At 41.0% G+C, this 21,847-nt stretch overlaps 1 protein-coding gene across 1 annotated transcript in view; it reads right to left on the bottom strand.

Moving 5' to 3' along the window:
• LOC144820140 (uncharacterized) overlaps positions 1-21,847 on the bottom strand; it is a 223,703-nt gene that overhangs the window by 166,481 nt on the left and 35,375 nt on the right. The window contains exon 2 of the mRNA XM_078677771.1: positions 1,267-1,339. Within this exon, the coding sequence (XP_078533897.1) occupies positions 1,267-1,339 (73 nt within the window). The remainder of the gene's footprint in view (positions 1-1,266; positions 1,340-21,847) is intronic.

Here is a 21,847-nt window from a genome sequence, read left to right as displayed (position 1 = left end):
CAATTTCTAATTATATTTTAAAAAATCATAAAAAATGACAACTATATTAAGACAAAAAAAGCAAATATTATAATACTAAGAACTTAAAATACTAAAATAACTAGCTTTCAAACTCATTAAAAAAACAATATTTTATACACGTATAGTGAATAAAAGTGTTAAATACAATATATGAAAAAAATATTAAATCGCTGAAAAAAATATCTTACCTTCACTATTAAGTCCCACAATATTTTTGACATTATGATATTCTGCCCGCAATATTTGAGATAAACGATTTTTCTTTGCTCGATATTTTGGTAAAACACCACCACCCCTGCATGCAGAAGACCAACCAACCTGCATCTCTGAAACTTTGAGGTAATTCTCCCTCACAGTTCAATTCTGTTAAAACACCCATACCCTTTACTTATAAATGTCATAATGTGATGACTTTCAAGATTGTACTACAACAGCATCTCCTCAAACTTGGACCCTCCCTCCTCCACAGCCTACTCCGTGTGTAAACAGTGCATTTTATTGGGGAACGAATGGACTTGATTGAACAGTTACTAGTGTACCTGCTACCTTCTGTTATATTAGACTGAACACCCTCACACACACAGTGTCCCTTATTGTGATGTATGGAGGCTTACCTAGCAAACTGTGAATTAAGGGCCTGATTCCGAGTTTGGCAATGCAGGAGTGGACCACCACGCTGGCAGTCTGCTCCCACACCGCCAAACCTGTGGTTGTACCGCCCGCCAGATTACGAGTTTCCTCGTGTCTGGTGGGCTGTTTTTGGCGGTCCCACGTCGGTGCATCTAAAAATGGGCACCGCAATGTGAACTCCAAAAACACATCCTGCACGGCATGGACTATGAAGTCCATGCCGTGCAGGAACTGGGGTGCATCCCCATGCACAACAATCTATGTTTCAGGACCGCCAGCCTTTTTATGGAGGACAGACCTTCATGGTACAACTAGCAGTCCTGAAACTCATAATATGCATGGTGGTTTGGCAGCAGCACAACCAGCATATTATGGAGGCCTTGACTGCCACCGCCAGGGAACGGCAGTCCCCTGGGCCACCACCGCCACGACCCCAGGAGTCTAATGGTCCTAGGACCACCAGACTTGTAATTAGGCCCTAAGTATTTTTGTTCATGAATAACTTAGAAATACAACCAAACAAATAGGTCAGAATTTGCAGAACATCAGAGGGTGATTAAATAAGAAAAGTCAAATTTTCAATAAATTGTTGTTTCTAAATTTAGAACATCTCACCTTTTCTGTGGTAAGAGTAGAGAGATCTCTGTGAGTCTGATCCTGCGCTTGCAATGGAGTAGACATCTGTATCCTGTAACACACAGAACAGTAGAACATTAATCAAAACTGGTAAGCTAAAAATGTTGCCAATTTATGAATCAGACTCAGCTGTTAAAGGTCAAGCTTAGATACTTCAATACAATTTCACAGTAAGGCCCTAATTACAATGGCGGTCGGACAAGCGTCCGACTGCCATCGCTGCTGGATAGAGACCACCCAACATATAGTCAGCGGCTCCACCCACCATATTACAAACCAACCACTTTGAATGCAGTCAGAAACATGCAGTTTACTATTACGGCTTGTGCTGCGGGCCAGAAAAGGGCGGCAGCACAAGCCACAATAGTAAAATGTATGTCTACAAACCTCCAGGCACTGTGTGCCAGGCACCATGTTGTGCCTGGCAAACGATGCATAAACATTTTCGGGGCCACAGGTCCTATAGCAGAGGCCCACGGGGGCAGGGGCCCTGCTAGGGGCCCCCAAAGCCCTTTTTCATCTGCCTTTACTTGGCAGTGGGACCGCCATGTATAGCCCGAGGGAAAGGAACATCCAAATTCCTACGGCGGAGCCTCTGCAAGCACCACCTCCATTCTAGGGATTAAGCTTCGACCGCTGCTCTGACGAGCTCTGAACATAGCCACACTGCGGGCCTTCCTGCAGTATTATGGGTGTGGTAGTCAATGATCCCGCTGACCGGCGGTCTGCACCCAGCAACAATATGCTAGTGGTGCTGCTTCCGGCACCACCAAGCTAATTCTGAGTTGCCTTTTCATGGTAGTGAGCCTGCCATGAAAAGGGTGGTGGGACGACAACAGGCCCACTGCCGGATTTGGACCTGGGGAACATGCAGGGGGGCACATGTTGTGCCCCCTGTAATTGCACCACAGTTTGTGCAAGTTGTGGATGCACACTGTGCAGAACGTGCTGCCAGCACTGTCACAGCGGTGGGCTGCATGTTAGGCTCTCAGACGAGCATAACAGCCCACCGCCGTGAAACTGCTGCAGCGCCGCCCACCCGACCAGGATTACACTTGTAAATGGCATCACAGCTTTGGTGGTCCTTCAGCGGACAGTGCCATGGTGGGGCCGCTGGAGGACCACCAAAGTCATAATAAGTACATATGGCTAATTGAGAAGCATGTCTCCTTGGACCATTGAACAGTTCCCTTAATTTCCTTGGCATGTGGCTCTAGCAATGAAGACACAAATAAAGGGAGCGATGACGCACATTAAGATACCAATTGCTCAATAATGGGCTACCACTGAGAAACATTTGAGTACTTACAACGTTTTTCTCTTTATGATAAGCTAATTGATATTCATAGACACAAACTTCCAAAATATCTTTGTTTTGTTTGGGGTGGAGGAAGTAGGAAATATACGTGGGGATTCCGCAATAACTCTGTGTTTTGGTAGAAAGCAGACCAAATGTCCCCACCAGTATTTTGATGTTTTTAAATGGGTAAGGGATAAATGGGCTTGGAGCCCTCCATAAATCCTGTCACACTTCCCAAAATGGTCCAGATTATCAGAGCAATGTATGGTGAATTTGTGAATATTTTACAATTTTAGTCAGTTATATGCTAAAACACACTACTTTTGCAAGCGGAAGGGGTAGGGAAAAGATAGCATGTTATACTGAGGCCAACCCCTGAGTTTGTGTAATAGCTGTAATTGTTATGATTTGGTTGCCCAAACGGTGAAAAACAGAGTTGGCACTGGAGGAATTCAAACTTCTGATGGTTAGGGCACGCACAGATGTTATATAGCAGAAGTCTGTGTCACTGAGATAGCTCACTAAGATTTCAACTTGTGGTCTATAGGTCCAAGTATGCAATAGGCACATGAACTCTCCTTTACTCTATCAATATTAAAAGGATTGAAACATGTGACTGACAGGATTTATTAAATGTTGCACTAGGTATTGTAATACATTGGCCTATTTCAGCTGACCTACTGGAATAAAAGGAGTAGGTTCTGAAAGCCTACTTAAGTACGTTAATGGTACCGAAAGGTGTGAGCTGCAAGCAGGTAGTTACAATGGGCATATTGTTCTAATATGTTACCTACTCAGAATCCGAACCTGTAACATTCAAATAACATATACTTCTCTACAGTAAGTGTACCATACAGGTATTGGACCCTGTGATGTTGAGACTACATACAGCTCAATGCTAGACATCAGTTCCAGAGTTATCTTTCTCGCAATGGAACTTGAAATCTGCAGGTCACACTACTGTTTTTTATAACACAACCAACTCAATGCTCCCTAACTAGTTTATTTCGAGCTCTTTTTTTAAACAACAGAGACCAAAATGCTTGAATTAATATTAGGGGCTTCATGAAACTCCTTTTTACAGAATGGTTTATATACCCTCTTCGTAAGCCAGATAAATATGCAGTATGTGTAAACTATTTGAAGTGAATTACCTTGAGTAAATTATTAACAGTGCTATTATTTTTATACTCAATGGTACTCATTTTATTGACAACAAAGAGATAAGGCACTAAAATTAAATAATCAATTGCAAAGACAAGAGGTTTTGGCATGTTGAGCTATTGGTTTTGCATAGATTTTACTGATTTTGTGCATTGACTCAATTTGTGGAGCATTAACAATGGCAATAGGACATCGAAGTAAGACAAGTCTCAGGACAATTCTTTCAGCTCTAGCATGATAAAGGTACTGTAGCACTGATATAGTGAATGTTTAACATAATGCATTAGTTATTAGTGTAATTCTTGTGTGTGTCTCACTTCCTGTTGAATGTTACTATTCATGAACAATCGATGGAAAGAAAAAAAACGTATTTTAAGTTGATGTAAGAGCAGAGCTCAACAGTAGTCTTGTGTTCTGTTTAGTATAAAAAAGCTCTCTGAGAGAACCTCCATCTGATGAAACGAGCAATGTGACTACAAACTGATAACATCTCATATGTGCCTAATCTAGGATCAATGACACATTATCGATAAATATTGTCCCAAAAATATTGTTTACCATAATGTCGTATTCCTATACTTATAATGGTAAGTGCCAAAATATGGGAAAAAGAATATTGTTGACACTAATATTAACCAAAAACTTACAAAAATAAAAATCTTTTAAAATAAAGTAGTAAATGTTAAATATTTTAACATACACATTTATTATAATGCCGATGCCGTGTCTTTGCACAAAAGATGTTTTATTCTGTCAGCTGAAAAATGCTAGATGCGTTTCGCCTGCCCTGCAGGCTTGCTCACTAACTATTTACATAAAGTTTTCACAATTTTGTGAAGTTGCGTGTCACGTGCAAAGTATCATTAATAAAAAGTGGAAACAGACTTGTAGTTCATTAAAACAATATAGATGCAAGTCTCTAAAATGTGCACATTACATACAATCACAGCGAAAACAGTCCATGGCATTAAAAATTATTATAAAATACTTTTTGCCAGTTATTTTATGCATCTACACTCCTAATTAAAAAATCAAAATGAGTGAAAGTAACAGGCTCGAACACTGGTCCGTTATAAATCACATCTATGGTATCTTGCCCCAGTGGGCTATCTTATCCCAATGAACGGAGGCAGCACCATAGCACAGGAACATACCCTTGCTTGTTCCTTTGATTTGCACATTAATACCGCTGTCTAAATATGAATACCCATAGTATTTACGATTGCAGTGCAAGGGGGGATGTATAACTTTGCTAAACAGTATATAATTATCTGTATAATACACCACAATCAGTCATCCTCCCTGTCTCCGGAACTGAACCAGTGCTTAATTTGTCCTGCCCTAGTGGGCAAATTTGAAATATATTCAGGACTGTATGGCAACCTGCTGCTATTACAATTATAGCATTTAATAGATATAGATATAGATTTAAAGTGCACGTGTTTACTAAAACCCAAATAAAATCTGTCAAAAACTGGGATGGAGGGCGCAGCAATATTAGATTACAATTATAAATGTGTATGAAAGTCTTCCTCAACATTGAGGCCTTCGGGGATCTTGGTGTTGAGCATAATGATATAATTCGACTCAAGTATTCTCAGTTTCTTAACTCGATCACCCCCCATTCACTCGCTGGAACTGCATCAATTACAAACTACTCAAGCCCTTTTTCATCTTTTCCATGATGTTGGCCAATGTGTCTTGCCACGGGGTATGTTTTATCCCCATTTTTGATCGCTCTTAAATGTTGGAGGATTCGCTTATGTACAGGCAGGACAGTGCTGCCTACGTACCTCAGGCCACAAGGGCACTGAAGAACCTAGACAGCAAAATCGGTTTTGCTCGAGTACTGGCCTTTAATTTTTCTCTCATGTGAAGAGAATCCTACTGCATAGGTTGTGGTGTTCCTGCCATGGGTGCAAGCTTTACACTTCACACATCTAATAAATCCATCTTTTCTACAAAGCCAGGTCTTGCTTGCCACTTTACGCTGAATTGTCGGAAGCATATTACTCATTACTCGTTTGCTTCAGTGATTTGGCTCTCCTAAACGTCTACGCTTAACACATTTCTTGAGGATGGGGTCATTGTAGAAGATATGCCAGTGTTTCTGCAAAATCCTTCTTAGCTTATCTTGTTGGTTATTATAACCTGTAATCATCCTGCACTGGTTTTCCCCGTCCTTGGCCGACTTTTCTGCCTGTTTACCTGGATTGAAAATATTTTTTTTCTTGTTTTTTCTTTGATTTCCAGATTACTGTATTTATCCAAGACTGTGGATAACCTCTGGCTGAAAACAACCCCTCAAGCATACCAATTCAGATTCTATATCCTGGCTATTGCTACAGTTTCTCATTGCCCTAAGACATTCCCCATAGGGGATGCTTCTTACTAGAATGTTGGGATGGAAACTGGTGGCATGAAGTAGGGTATTGCCATCAGTTAATTTCCGATATAGTTTGGTTTCTAGTTTGCGATTATGCACAAAAACTGTCACATCTAGGAAATTCACATTGGTGCTACATATGTCACTTGTCAGTTTCAGATTCAGATTATTGTTCTGCAATTTATCAACAAATTCTTGTGCACTCTAATGCGGGCCCTTCCACACAACAAAGAGATCGTTGATGTATCAACACCAGTATACCACATTTTCCTGCCATTCCTTGTGCCATTGCGACTGGACCACCTGCTCCTCCCACCAGCCCATATGCAGATTTGCATAGCTGGGGGCGAAGCAGGTGCCCATCGCAGTCCGGCACAGTTGATGGAATAATTCACCATTGCATAAGAGATAGTTCTTTTCAAGGCAGGTCGATACCATATTGAGGAGCATTTGCGTAATGATGCCACAATTTTAGTGGCCTGCTTTCTAGATAATACTTGATTGCATTTAGCCCATCTGTATGTCTAATACTGGTGTAAAGAGTTATAGCATCAATTGTCATCAACAAAAAAAAAATATATATAAATATATATATATATCCAGCACACCGTTTCCATCGACGAGGGTCCCCAACCCTAAAGGGTGGCTTCAGCTGCGAGGACGGAGCTTCCTGTGGAACAAAAGAACAGCAAATAAAAAAGCATTTATATGATAATCACAGATGGCAGCATGCTCACAATCCTGAAGCATTTCAGCTGTTTTATCTCAACTTTGATCACAGGTGAGAAAAGTTAGTAATGAGAGATACCCATCAGCTTTTAAATTTAACTTGTCATGTGACTCTGTAGCAGCCAAATACTTGAGGAAGGGTGTTGGAATGTGGATGGCGGTGCCAGGCTTGGCCCGCCTCCATTCCTCCCCACTCTGAACACCGCCAGGACCGCGGGATTCAGGATCCTGTCAGTACCTGTGGTGTTGCAGTGGGCTAGTGGCGGTCCGACCACCAGACTTGTTATTTCTCTCTGCATATCCTTAGACTTCTGATGTTCTTGGGCTTGTTCTGAAAGGTGTTCATGGCTCCTCTGTGCTTTAGTTCTTGAAGTCTTCAGCATGCTAAGCCTTACTGCTGGATCTTTCTGCGGTCCTCTCCTTTCCACACATGATAGGGCAGTTTTCATCCAAAGTCTAGACCTTGTCCTGGCAAAATGCACTTTACATAGACACACAACAGAGAAAGAAAACCTGAAGGAGAGCCACAATTTGGTGCAGGCATTTTCTGTTCTGTTCTTTGGATCCTATTCTCATGGTCTCCCAGTCACATGCAACTCACATAGAACCTGATGCACACTTGATGTGAGAAGGGGGAAATAATGACACCAGATAATAGGGACAGCACTGGTTTTACTGGAGAGGGTTGGTAGGGTGCAACCTCTTGGAAGGTAGTGGTATAAAGGAGTACACCCAAAATCAGAAGCCACCAACCATCTGCCTCCCCTTGGGCTATTATAACGGGGCATTAACCACCCTAAAAGATGGGTGGATGTAAACTTGAGTGTAGCCTTGACCAGGAAATCCTTGCATTCTACTAGTTAATGCCATAATAAAATTCAAACATCGCCAGTGTATCGATAAATTGTTGAGTCCATTTGAAATAAATATAAGGTAGACGAGTAATAGTTAAACAGGTAAGAGGTAGCACTGCTTTCCTGGTTATGTGAGGTCTTTCATCCATAAACCCTGTCACTGTTAATTTCTAGTCCCCCAGTCTCCTCACAAGTTAGTTCTTTGCACCTGCTGTTTTAATAGGTACGCATCCTTTCTTGTTAGAAAACCACAATTGACCAGCCTGACGGTTTAAGATATTCCTTGCCTGGCCTCGTGTTATTGACCTAGTCGCCCTAGCTTTATGCAGTGTTTTCTAATAATCTTTATTTGGTTTCGGCAATTACAAATATGTTCAACAGAACTTCGGCATAGCTTTACCAAACAGCTATCTACCCTAGTGATGATTGCAAGTTTACAATCAGACTGGTGCTACGCTCAAGTAATAGATACTGTGGGCCTCATTTACAAGCTCATTGCTCCTCCGGTGCGTCACTATTTTAAACGTACTGGCGGCATTGTGAGCCTACCCATATATACAAGACCACGTAAAGTCACCCTGCATGACTTCAAGGGGCACATGCATCAATATTGCTTTTTGTGATTCCTTAATTGCGAAAAATAAGGAATCGCAATTAAGGAATTGCAAACTGCAATGCATCAAGAATGCGCTAAAAAAATAGCGATTTCTTAAAATTCCTTAATTGCGATTCTCTAATTGAGAATCGCAGTTAAGGAATACCTCCCCATTCATTCCTATGGGCCTAGAGGCCCATAGGAATGAATGGGAAGACATTCTCAATTTGCGATTCTCCATTAGAGAATCGCAAATTGAGAATGCAATTTCAAGGGTGCAGGGGTGTCCAAAGGACACCCTGTTGCACCCCTGAAATCTGCCTATAAGTACATCTTGCACACACACATGCCCCAAGGGCATGTGTGTGTGTAAAATGGAAGTTTGAAAAATGAGCTTTAGTGCATTTTTCAAAGTTTTCGCAAATTACCATGAAGGTCAACTTCATGGTAATTTGCTCCCCTTATTAGGAAAATCGCTAATTTTTTAAGTTTGATGCATTGCATTTAAGGAATCTCAATTTGAGATTATTTGTTTTATTTTTTTATTTTTTATTTTTCTTTTTTTTTGAAAACCTTTATTAGATAATAGAAGTCAACAAATACGGGCCTACAACCCACAGGCCGGCCTCGACAGCTTGGAAAGCACAATAGCAGCAATTGGGCGACTCAGCAGCAGAGCAAATCAATCAGAATTAACCCAAGCTACATTATAAGCAAGTGTGCCGCCGAGAATCAGGATAAGTGAAGGTTTTAATTTTAATGTTAAGCGTGTCCAAGGCAAGAAGAGTCAAGAAGGATCCGAATCCAAACAATACGTCCAGGACAGAAGTGGGCAGTGGTCTTCAGAGAAATCAGTAAACATTATTCACAAAGCACGCGGCTGGAGGCGAGCAGGTCAGGATAGAAGACGAATACACTCCGTATGATACACCCCAGCCATCACCCACATATCCCAAACCCCCCCATGACCCAGAGAAACAAGAGAAGAAAAGAATAGAAGAAGAAGAAGAAAAAATAAAGGCCCATAGGAACTGAAACGAACAAAGAAAACCCCCCCCGCACACCCCCCACCCTACACGCATGCAGAGGCTACGGCCTACCCCCCCCTAGCAGTGTGTCTGTCACCCCAAAAGAGTACCCGAAATTCAGAAGTAAGAAAAAGAAGGAAAAAAAGAATCACAGAAGACCGGAGGAGGGCCAGAGAAATTACCGAAACAATCAGTACTTTTACCCGCGGCCACCCAACCCCGGACCCCGACCCAGCACCTAATTAAACTGTACCTCCAGCAATTGTCCATTACAGTCCCAGCAATACACACAGCAGGTCACAACAAAAAGGAGGAACATCCTCAGCCCTGTCCCTTACGATCCAGCATGAGAGCAGAGTCCAGATCTAAAGCAGCCAACGTGGACGGAGAAGGCAACTGTGAAATCCACCGCAGAAGTCGAGGCACTTGAGATGAGTCACACCGGCTGGGAGGTCGATAACAAAAGTCAATGGAAGCCACTGCTGCCCGCCCGAAGATGGTGCAGTAGGAAGCAAGACAAAACAAAAGTTCAATCATTGCAGCAGGCCAAGGCAAGGGCATCAAAGCCAGGTAGAAGCGAAGAGACACGCCATCCGAAGACAAAGGAAATGGAAAAACATGGCGTCCGAAGCAGATGCACCAGCCATCGAGAAAAACCTTTATCGCCAGACCTCCTCAAATCAACTACGGAGCGTACTGCAGCGGAGACTGAGGCCTGACCAGCTATTGCCTCCACACGCTCCAGGATAGACAGTTCGCCATAAACAAGTTGAGGATGTGGCATAGTGTGCAGCACCGAAAGGCAATCACTACCAGCCGGAGAAATCGCATCAAGCCGGTCCCCCAATCCACGGGCAGTGTCATGAAAGGCCACCATCAGATCCTCCAAAGCAGCCAACACATCACGAGGCCCCAGCGGTGAATCCGGGATGAAGGAAGCAACATTGTCCCTCGCCCAGGGCGAACGGCAGCAGATCCCTTCCGAAGACAAGCCGCCATTGTCAACCATCGACTTACAACCGGACTGCATGGGATCTGCGGAGCACCGCAGGGACAGAAACATGAGGACAGCTGATCATTAAACAGCGCCAGCTGTGGTAATGCCGGCAATCAATCAGCCCCCGAGACGAGCAGAGGATTCCGCTGGCAGGCGCTGAGTGCCCGACGCGGAAAATGGCGTCCGCTACTGGGGTAGAGCAACAAAGAAGCAGGTCAGGCACCTCCAAGGTGGGCAAGGATACAATGTAGAAGCGCCGGTATAATGTGCCCAGGCGCAGGATCGTCGAGCAGAGGGAAGCGCTTCAGCGAGAAGCCCAGCCCGACAATGCGACTCCAGCCGGCCGGCTCCTCCTCCACCACGGCGGCCGTTGTTGTTGCGGCCGCTTCCGGCCGTACCCACAGGCTATGGCCCGGCTGCGATCCCTCGGAGGGCCGGGAAGAGAGCAGGGACGCCTCACCACCAGTCTCGCTCGGATTGCGCCGGGCAGCACATCGGCACGTTCAGGAGCACTTCGCAAGTTCACTCGATGTGTGGAGGTACAGGATATGAGGCAGGATTACAGAAAAAGGCACAAGGGTCGGCGGAGCCGAGAGACTAGGCGGCCATCGCGGCTGCAGGCTAGGCTCCTCCTTCGAGATTATTTGTTTTAATTTAATTAATTGTTTTAAAGCAGTTGGCCGCAGGGGATTCGCCAATATTGATTGAATAACCAGTTCTCTTATTACTGTATTTAAATAAATATGGGCTGGAGCTTTTTCATTCCTTTGTATCTCCTGCCACAAAGCTTGGCATAAGTGATTTTCCGAGGCATTTCATATTCTATTCCAAGTTTTCACGTATGCCCCCTTCCTTGCTATTATTTGATTTATAAGTCGAAAACCAGTTGTATCTGGGTTGGTGATGTTTTCAAGGATAGGTGGAACAGATATCTAAATATTTTAGAGGAGATCAGATTTAAGAGAACTAAGTCGCTGCTATAAAGTACTTCACTTTCAGTAGTGGTGATGGAGCAAGGACTCGTAGAAAAGAGACTTGCTCAGAAGCAATCCGCTCCTTTAACTTACTAACAAGTTATTAAACTGTTTGGTGTAAAACGAATGCGCACCACATCAATACGCGAGTTAGTGAAGCTTGCTCATGTGTTTGCTAACTAGAATACTAGAATAACATGAATGAAGGACTATTACTGCTTTAAACGGGGAAATCTTTACTGTGCATACGTCAACTGCATCTACGCAGTGTGACGAGCTAATGCTTGGAGGGAAATTTTTGCGCATGAGCAGAAGGTAATGGAGTCTTGAAGACTCGTGTGCATGGCATATGCTGGTTTGAACTAAATGGAGTGGTTTTTACTAAAGCTAACAGCGGGAAAAGTCTAATAAATAAAGTGAGATAGAGTAGAGGTGAGTGGTATACAGTGAAACCATTTATTTTTTAAAGTAACATCTTTCTTTCTGACTTCATCACTAGTGCGTATTTGGGCCTCTCGTGTAAAACTGAAGTAAGCTGAGTCATGTAACGACTATGCATGGGCACTGAAAGTTAACCTGAAATGATGACTTGGATAGTAAAATAAAGCCACGGTCGTAAAGTGTGGACTTGTATTCAGACTGTATACAATGTTGTTACAAATAAGACATTAATACAGGTGGGAAATAAAATTATGAATAAAAATTAAGAGGATGGGTTAGCGAACAATGGGATTACTGAATTAAATTACATGTTAGCATGGTGTGATGATCTTCCCCTTTGCCTGACCAATTGGATTTTGTATTTTTACGATATTGAAACTTTAGTGGGTGGTACATGAAGGACGAAGGTATAATTGAGATAGTTTTAGTTAGTTAGTCACATGAAGCTTTGTCAAATGCAGATTCGGAAGCCCACATGCTGTGAGCAGGAGATGCTGTTGCTGGGAGAGATGCTGTGAGATGCTGATGAAGAATTGAATGCAGAACCTTCCATCCTAATTTAATTGGGTTAGATAAGAAGACAGCGGAAGAATCTCGAGGAGAAAGAGAATGTCAGAGAGGGGTCCTACGCAATTCGTCGGTATTCTAGGGAGGTCATCTGTCCTGTCCTGATTCCTGTCCTAAAGTCTTTGTCGCCTGATCCTGGGGGACCCTTACCAGCTCTTTAGCCAGGGGGTTGATCTTCACATCATTCTTGGTAAATATATTTTCACGCTATTTGCAGATGTTCTTTTCTCTCTGTCCTCTCCCTTTTTGAGCATTGATCATTGCATGAGTCCAAAGTATTTCTTTGATCAAATAATTGAGTTTTCTCTCCTAAGAATGATGGTGACTGCACTGTGTATTTGAGATCAGTCACAAGCGTTTGAAATTTAGATAAAGATTTAGAACTTTCCAGAGTCTGTGGTTATTTACATTAAATAAAAGAATAAGTTAGCTGTTGTAAGTAGAAGAATGACCACTGCTACGATCTTGTGGGAATAAGTAATTATTTTATTTGTAGAGTTAGGACATAACTCACATCTCACCAGCTTACTAGACTCCAACTGGCAAGTCTGGAATACAAGCTAGCTGATGTCAGACATTGGAACTGTTACTGCATTCTAGAATAATGAAAAAGGAACAACATAAAGAAAGGGCTAAGTAAAGTTAATAACTAATGAAATATTACATTTACAACACATCCCCTTCCCTTGGAATAATAAAAAATAAGAAGTCAACATAAAAATTAGCAAATATAATCATTCAAATAAACAGGTGGTCGACGAGATCTTGAACTCCTGATATTATCAGAAGTTGAAACATCTTGTGCAATCATGTTATTAGTAGGTGAAACATTGCAATGACGAATAGAATCCTGTACAATAAGATGATGAGAAGCATCACCATCACCTTCCTCCCTCCTACACCTTGTTGGCATAGGTATACTAACATCACCTTGAGTGGAAAACATGTAACCACTGTTGCACAATGAATTATCTGATTTCTCTTTACTTTTTTTAGTAAGTGAATTCTTTTGATATCATACAATTCTATGGTAATTCCACTTTTCTCCATTATCCAATACTACATAATGTGGATGGAGATGTTTAACTAAAAACGGACCTCTATATTTAGAGAGCCCTTTAGTCACTCTTCCAGGTTTGACTTTTACCATATCTCCAACATAAATAGAACAAGATAAATTACTTTGACTATTTTGAAGAGAATTGTCAACATTGTAATTTTTTAACCATGAAGGTGTAAGTTTTGTACCAGGGCTTCTACCTGAGTTCAAAGGGAGACTTCACATCTTGTTTGTGAGAGGTGGTACGGTAAGCCCAAACCATATCCTGAACTGCTTCATTTGAAAGACAACCAGAAGAGCAAGTCATTTGTATTATACCCTTTACTAATCTGTTGGCCCTTTCACAAAGACCATTTCCTTGAGGATTGTAGAGACTCGTACGATGGTGTGTTATACCACAACATGCTAAAAACACTTGCATTTTGTTGGATGTTAGCTGTGTACCATTGTCAGTTAAGAGTACAGAAGGAAATCCTTCATCATGAAACACTCCCTTTAAAAATGTTATGGTACAATCAGTGGTTATTTCCTTCACAAAATTAACTGTGAGCCACTTCGAAAACACAGCAACAACAACAATAGCGAAACGATGACTAACAGGTAGTTCATCCATTGGACCAATAAAATCTAAACATACACTATGCCAAGGTTGATTCGTGGAAACAATTTGACCCATACCTTGTCCAGAAACCATTTTAAGCCTTTTTTCACCTTTACAACACAAACAATTCTCAACCCAAGATGCCGCTTGTACGTCAATTGAAGGCCACCAAAAATTAGTCTTTATTCTACGCTGAGTGAGCGTCTGTCCTAGATGTCTCTCATGAGCAAGTTTTAATAACTTAGGCCTTAACAAAAATGGTGGAATAAATCTGTCACCTCTCATCAAAATGACATTATTAAAAACAGACAATTTGTCCAAGATTTTTATAAATGCTCGTACAGGCGGTAATACACTATTTTCGCGTCTGGTACTCAATTTTATCAGATCTATGACCTTTGAAAGAACCAAATCCTTTTTCAGTACCATTCCTCCTTAGAGAAAGTTCCCTCACCAAGAACTATAACATCCTGAAGGAAAGCTACAGCACGCTCTTCTTGATTTTCATTGAAATCATAACCTGAAACCATATTTTTGACAGGAAGTCTAGAAAGACAGTCCGCCTGCACATTACGCCAACCTTGAACATAGGTCATCTCAAATTGATACTCTTGTAGTCTAGAAGCAAGTCTCGCCAATCTAGGTGATCCTTTACCTGCACCACCTGGAGCTAACACACTAACTAGGGGCTTGTGATCAGATCTTATTTGAAACCTGGTACCCCACAAGTATGTTCTAAAATAGTGTACACCCCATGCAGCTGCTAGGGCCTCTTTTTCGATAACTGAATAGTTACGCTCTGAGATGGTCAATGGTCGAGAAGCAAAAGCAATTGTTTTCTCTCCTTCTGAATGTTTTTATAGTAAAACAGCGCCTAAACCAATGTTACTGGCATCCACCATCAAGATGGAAGACCGTTTGGTGTCAAATGGAGTTAGTAATTTTGCTTCCCAAAATTAAAACAGGTTGTGTGTTCCTCATTCCATGTAAATTTTACCCCTTTCTTTAATAAACCTCTCAGAATAGATTTCTTATCTGAATTTTTTTTTACAAATTTTGCATAAAACTCTATTAGACCCATAAAAGATCTGAGTTGATCCTTGTCAACAGGGCAAGGAGCTGATTCAATGGCCTGTATTACATTTCTCTTTGGCTTTACACCATCGGCTGTTATTTCATATCCTAAATATTCTATCTCCTGAACCAAAAATGAAAATATTTCCTCACGCAGAGTCAAACCTGTTCCATCAATTCTATGTAAAACAGCCATCAATACCTCGTTATATTCATAAATGGTGTTACCAAAGATAAGTATGTCTCCTGAAAAAATACTGCTTTTTTAACGCCCTTGAAAATTTCTGTTACCATCCGTTGAAAAACGTTGGCCGCAGAAATAAGACCAAAAGGCAGCCTCGTGAATTGAGTGTGGGTCATCCATAAGTAACATTTTGTTCATTTCTCTCTTAATGTCAATGTTATCATCATCAACAATAGCTACTTTTCCTCTAACTTTACTTCTACACATCCTTCAAAAATGACCTTCTTTACCACATTTCAAGCATTTTTTGTTATTGGCAAAACAAAATTTAGCATCTGATGTATGTGTATTACTAAGAACAACAAGGGAACCTCTTTTTGGTCCCCATCAGGCTGCACAGCCTATTATGAATGAATTTAATGAATTCAATTTGTTTTCCACCATTAATGTATTTCATCATGTTTTACACCATTATTATTTCCTTATTTTCTTTACTCTTAAATATTTCAATCCATTACACTCATTGCTTCTTCTTATTCAAAGACCACAGGAGCAACGTTGATTCCACATGCCACTTTTTATTATCAGTCACCCAATGCATTTCGGGAATCAATCCCTTCTTCGGGGGTTTCTAAAGTATAAAGAAATTGTTTTTGTCAGTTTCATGGTCCTTATTGTACACGAAGCAAAAAACATGCTCACATTAACCAACTTGCAAAGCTAACTAGACAGTGTAGTACACATTGTCTAGAAAATATTTCATGAATGTGCACACTTCCTACTCTGAATATCTGCAATCCCAATCCCTTTCCGTGTTTAAAAACCGAGTTATTTATCCGTCACTGAACCATTCTGTTGACCCCTGGAACCCCTCATTAATCTTAGTGAAGGCAAACTCATGCCACGCTTACCTTGGCATGTGATATTTAAAACTCATCTTCAGCCTTTCGTTATGTTTTCCGACCCAGCCTCACTGGTTGTAAAAGCTGCTGGAAACCGCTTCCACTCTTCAACCCAAACGTATGTGTATTACTCCCACATTTCGTACAGAATTTATTTTGACCTTTACTAACATTAGTTTTCTTTTGAAAACGATTCCCTTTATATTTAACAAGGGCTATCTCACCTTCCTCATTATTTTCACTCTCGTGTGTATTTTTATCAGAAACCTCTGCAATCTGTTGCTGTGGACAGCACTTTGTAATTCCCTCATGCATTTCTCTGACTCCTCCACCACTTTAGCTAAATCTATTGCTAGTTTTAAAGTAGGGTTTTTAGCCGCCCACAATCTCTCATGTATTTTCCTATTGTTGCATTGCACTATTAGTTGGTCACGAATTAGCTCATCCGCCATTTGTCCAAAATTACATTTTACAGACAATTCACGTAATCGTGCCACAAAATCATCTATTGACTCTTCACTGCGTTGTTTGTTCTTGTATAATTTATGGGAAACGGCCTTTACAACGAGGCCGTTTCCACGAAATCTTTAACGACGCATGCAGTACAACGCATGCGTGGTTACCACTAATGCCTTTACCACGCATGCCTTTACTACGATGTTTGTAGTAAAGGCATATGTGGTAAAGGTAAAAAAAAAAGGAGGGGGGCTTGGGGGGGTCTCCCCCCCAAATAAAACAACTCACCTGAAGTCACGTCGGCATCAGAGTCGATTAAGAGAAATCGGGAAAAAATGCCGTTTTCTCTTAAGGACGTATGACGTCACCACGCAAATAGTCGAGGAAATGTTTATGCGTGGTAAACGAATTCCGTTGTAACGCATGCGTGGTAAAGGCATGCGTTGCAACGGAATTCGTTGTATCGTCATATATTCATAATTTATACCTGTTCATAACTACGTTTTCTTCTTTTGGGAACCTTACTTCCTGTCTTGATACCGCCTCTTTGTACTCATCAAGTGAAGATTGGCCGCTCGATTGTAACACTTGGGGGAGGTATTTAAAAACACGCTGTCCTTCCTTTCCTAACGCTGTTAAACAAAGTTTTTTTCCTTTTAGGCGAGAAGTCTTCTCCATCTAAAGCTTCTATGTAATTGTCAAACATGACAATCCAATCTTCCCACATATTGACGGTGTACCTGGTTCGCTGAGGAATTGTGGGGGTAAAGCTACATTAACCTGTTGAGCCATGTCGGAATGACAGGATAATCTTTCTTCATACAAAGATGGGTATTATTTTGTAACACTATAAAAAAAATACTTTAGTTATTATTAGTATGAACATTAAATACACACTTAATTGTTGTGGTGAGCATATTACCGTTGAAAGATACACTCGATTTCTGAACACAACACTATTATGACCCTTTAAAGGAGTCTTGATGACTATACAAATCAGTATGTCCACATGAAATACTGCACTGTTGAGGTATGCGTATCACAGTTCAAAGTTACGCTCGAAGTGGAGATGCAACACTGCACTTTGACTCTGAATGCGTACACTGTTGAGGTGAGCGTATCACCGTTAAAACTTACGCTCAAGGTTCATCAAATATACCGTTGTGATATTTTGAATGCGTTTATATCCCAGTATGTAGTAAATATTAAATTCCGTTTTATGCTTCAAACTTCTAAAATGTAGCGATAATATATTTAAATAATGGTGAGCGTTTCACCGTACGCGATAGCGCTCGTTGTTATGGTTGCAATGTTCAAGTTTCACTCTAAGATGGCCGTCTGCATCGGTACGTCACTACGTAGAACATGAAGAACGTCTACTGAGCTGTGTGACGCTCATGAGTCAGAGACGCTGCTGCTTGGCAAGACGCGTCACTTTCCCTCGCGCAGTTCATGGAAAGGCACTCCTACTTAGCAACAGCAGTTGCTAAGCAAAATGGGCCACATCACAGACATTGCGCGCGTATGAAGTTGGAGGGTGGCTCACCATTAATATGATGACGCCACGCTTTTCCTAGATCTCCTCCTTCACTCTTCAACAGTAAATCTTCTGATGATGATGACACCTTCGTCAGATTGCGATCGCTTTGCACGGCATGGATTCGTCTCTTTGGGAGATGTCGTCTGTCCTCTTGCTTCTCGGCTCATTGGAGATCCTTCAAATCGTTTCACAGTCTGGTCAGCGCTGGAACCCATCGCCAAAATATTATAAGTAGAAGAATGACCGCTGCTACGATCTTGTGGGAATAAATTATTATTTTAATTGTAGAGTTAGAACTTAACGCACATCTCACCAGCTGACCAGACTCCAACTGGCAAGTCTGGAATCCAAGCTAGCTGATGTCAGACATTGGAACTGTTACTGCATTCTAGAATGAACAAGAAACAACTTAAAGAAAGGGCTAAGTAAAGTTAATAACTAATGAAAGATTACATTTATAACATTAGCTTTTGTCATTTTTCACCATCAACTAGTTCAACTAATGGTCCATCGACCCGACGAAAGAACTTTTTGATTAGTGAAAGGTTAGTGAGGAATATTAAATAACTAATCTTAAAAACTGTGGAAAATTATAAACTTTGACTCCAGCGGTTTACTCAATTGTGTGTGTTTATGGGCCCAGGTGAGTATATGGTAGTGGAGTATCTGTTGTTGGTACACCGCTGCATCATTGGGTCATAGCTGGGTCCATCTAAACTTCTTTGAAGGATCCAGTATGCCGATGTCAGGGAGATAGCTTTTCGCTTCAAGTCCACCGTATGCTGTGTAAAAGTAGCCGAATCATCAAAAAGTGCTCCCAAGTATCTTTATGTTGTAATTTGCTCCAGTTGTTTTTTTTCAAAGAACCATTTATGCTCCTTTTTTATTTTTCTGCTCACTTCCATGATCTTGGTTTTCTTTAGGTTAACCAAAGCTTGCTTCCTGTATACCTAGTTAGCAATCTGATTTACCAAAGCAAGTAAAGGTCTTTCAAAGAGGCAAATCTAGTTACAGTGTAGCACAAGCTAACGATCCACTAACTTGGCACTGTAGAGGCAGACCTGACTATGCTAGTTGTCTATAGGTCTTGCAACTAGTCTGAAGGAGTAATGTGGACACTGCATTTCACTAGAGGGTGACATCCCTTGACTTCAGAAAACTTGTCAGTCACACTCAGTAGCTCATAGTAGGTTTTATACACACCAAGGATTACTCCAGAAAGGCCTCCCAAGACAGATCCCTCTTTTTCCAGAATGATATCCAAGGTTGGAAGATTCAAAAAGCTTTGCCATAAAATTATCAATCACTTTCTGGGGTCTGGCACCAATGTTGGCAATGAAAGACCAATGGTAGGTCCATGCCCCTTAGGCTTTCCTCCCAACCCTCTCACTGGATGATAAGAAATAAAAGTGGTCTGACAGAAACACGTTTGTTTTGGTTGGTTGGTTGGGATTTTTCTTGTGCCGTGTTTTCACTTTATTACTGTTTGAGTGCTGCATAAATACTTAAAACATTGCCTCTATGTTAAGCATGACTGCTTTTATGCCAAGCTACCAGAGGGTTAAACACAGGTTAATTTAGTGACTTGTGCGGTTCACCCTGATAGGGACTGTGATTATTGCTTAAGAAAGATCTTCACCCCCCCTCAACCAAAGACTAAATTTCCTAAGCTTGTTAATAATCCTCGAGTTAAGGAAAACTTCAATAAAATTATTATGAGTCTAATGGTAATGTAATATTTAATTTGCTTTCATATTATTCAAAGCTACATTCCAACACTGGCCTCGCATGGTACAGAACCATATAATATGAGACCAAATATCCTTTTTTATCTGAGCCACATCTAAAACAATTAGCAAAAGGATTTGTATTAATCTTATTTAAAAAAAAAAGAAATGGGCTATAGATTACCTATTGGGCTGTCTGGAGTCCACCGCAAGGGTGACTTTTATGTATTAAAAAGGAAGGTTTAGGCCTTGAAAAAATGTCAAATTGGCAGTTGAAAAATGCACACAGGCTTCAATAGCAGGCCTGAGACATGTTTTAAAGGGATACTTAATTAGGTGGCACAATAAGCGCTGCAGGCCCACTAGTGGCATTTAATTTTCAGGCGATGGGTACATGTTGTACTACTTTACTAGGGACCTACAAGTAAATAAATGTGGCAATTAGGTGAAGGCCAATTTTACCATAATTTAAGGAGTGAACACAAGCAGTTTAGCACTGTACCACACCGAAGATAAGAGTACAGTCACACAATTAAAATTAGACCACAAGTGAAAATTGCAGGGAAAGTGCGATCTGGGCAACTGAACTAGATAGCAAACAAAATTCAGTAACACCTTAAATTAGACCACAAAAGTAAACCTGCGTACAATATGACAATTAAACAATAAATATCAAGTACTCGTGTAAGGAATCAGAGGAACAAAAATGCCCCAAGAATATGCGATCTGGGTAAACTGACCTACACAGCAAAGAAGTTCAGTCACGCCTCAAGTTAGACCACGTATGAAACTGCAGGAAAATACGATCTGGGTAAACTGAACTACACTGCAAAGAAATTCAGTCACGCCTCAAGTTAGACCACGTACGAAAACCTGCGCACTAAATGGAAAATGCACTGTAAGTATCATAATGAAAACATCAGAGGTACAAGAAAAAATTGTTCCAGGAAAAGTGCGATCTGCGTGAACTGAACTACACAGCAAAGAAAAATCCAGTCACATCTCAAGTTAGACCACATACAAAACCTGCGCACAATATAATAAGGGCACTGTAAAAATCATGTAAGGGACCGAGTAAAAGGAAAAATACTCCACATCAAAATACAGACAAAACATAAGAAAACCTGCATGGCAATCAAAAATAAATAACTTATGCAGTTGCATGTAAAGAAATATGAGTAAAGGTACATCCAAAATAAACTAAAACAGATAAATAAGTAAACAATAAGCATGGTGACATAGCAAAAATCAGTAGGTATACAGGCAATATGGCAGTAAAATAAGTAACACAGTATTAGTTACAGAAATAAATGAGGAAGTTGATGTAAGTTTCAAAAACAATGAATTAAAACAAACAAAGTAGTCACCGTGGTCATTAGGAAGCTGGATGAACCAAAGAATCAGTCCGTGGATAAGAAGCAGGACCAAATGATTTATTCAAAGAAACGTGGTCGGAAGTGGTAGCCTGCACATGAAATAGCAAGAAGAACTCTGGATTACTTAATGCAGAATGAAGACCACGATGCAGAAAGAAAAGAAAACAGCAAAGCGTCTCTAGTTCGAGGGCAAGAGGAATGTAGACAATGTAAAAAATGCCCCCTGAGATACCTCCAAAGACCAAACTGAAGGTCGTAGGTTTTTTGAAGAAGGTGTGCGCATCACCGCGCAGGAGATACTCACAAACTTAGAGTAATGCTGCGGGTTATGTTCACTTCTTAAGCTACAGAAGATGGACTGAAGAGTGACTTTTGTAAATTTAATACAATTTAGGCTTGTAGGAGTAGAAGTAGTGAACTCCAAAGTCTGTCTGCCGCAACAGAAAACACTCATACCAATTGGAGTACAAAAGGTTGGGAGGCTTAGTCTGATCATGGCGTTGCTGGTTACTTGAAGAAGAGCGCGCTGATCACATTCAAAGCACGTAGTTGGCAAACTGGAGACTGCGCATAACTACTGCGCACATGCCAAACACAAGATGGAG

The sequence above is a fragment of the Lissotriton helveticus genome, chromosome 2_1, assembly GCF_964261635.1.
Source record: "Lissotriton helveticus chromosome 2_1, aLisHel1.1, whole genome shotgun sequence".
Lineage (NCBI taxonomy): Eukaryota > Metazoa > Chordata > Amphibia > Caudata > Salamandridae > Lissotriton > Lissotriton helveticus.
This window is presented reverse-complemented; position numbering and strand designations above follow the sequence as displayed.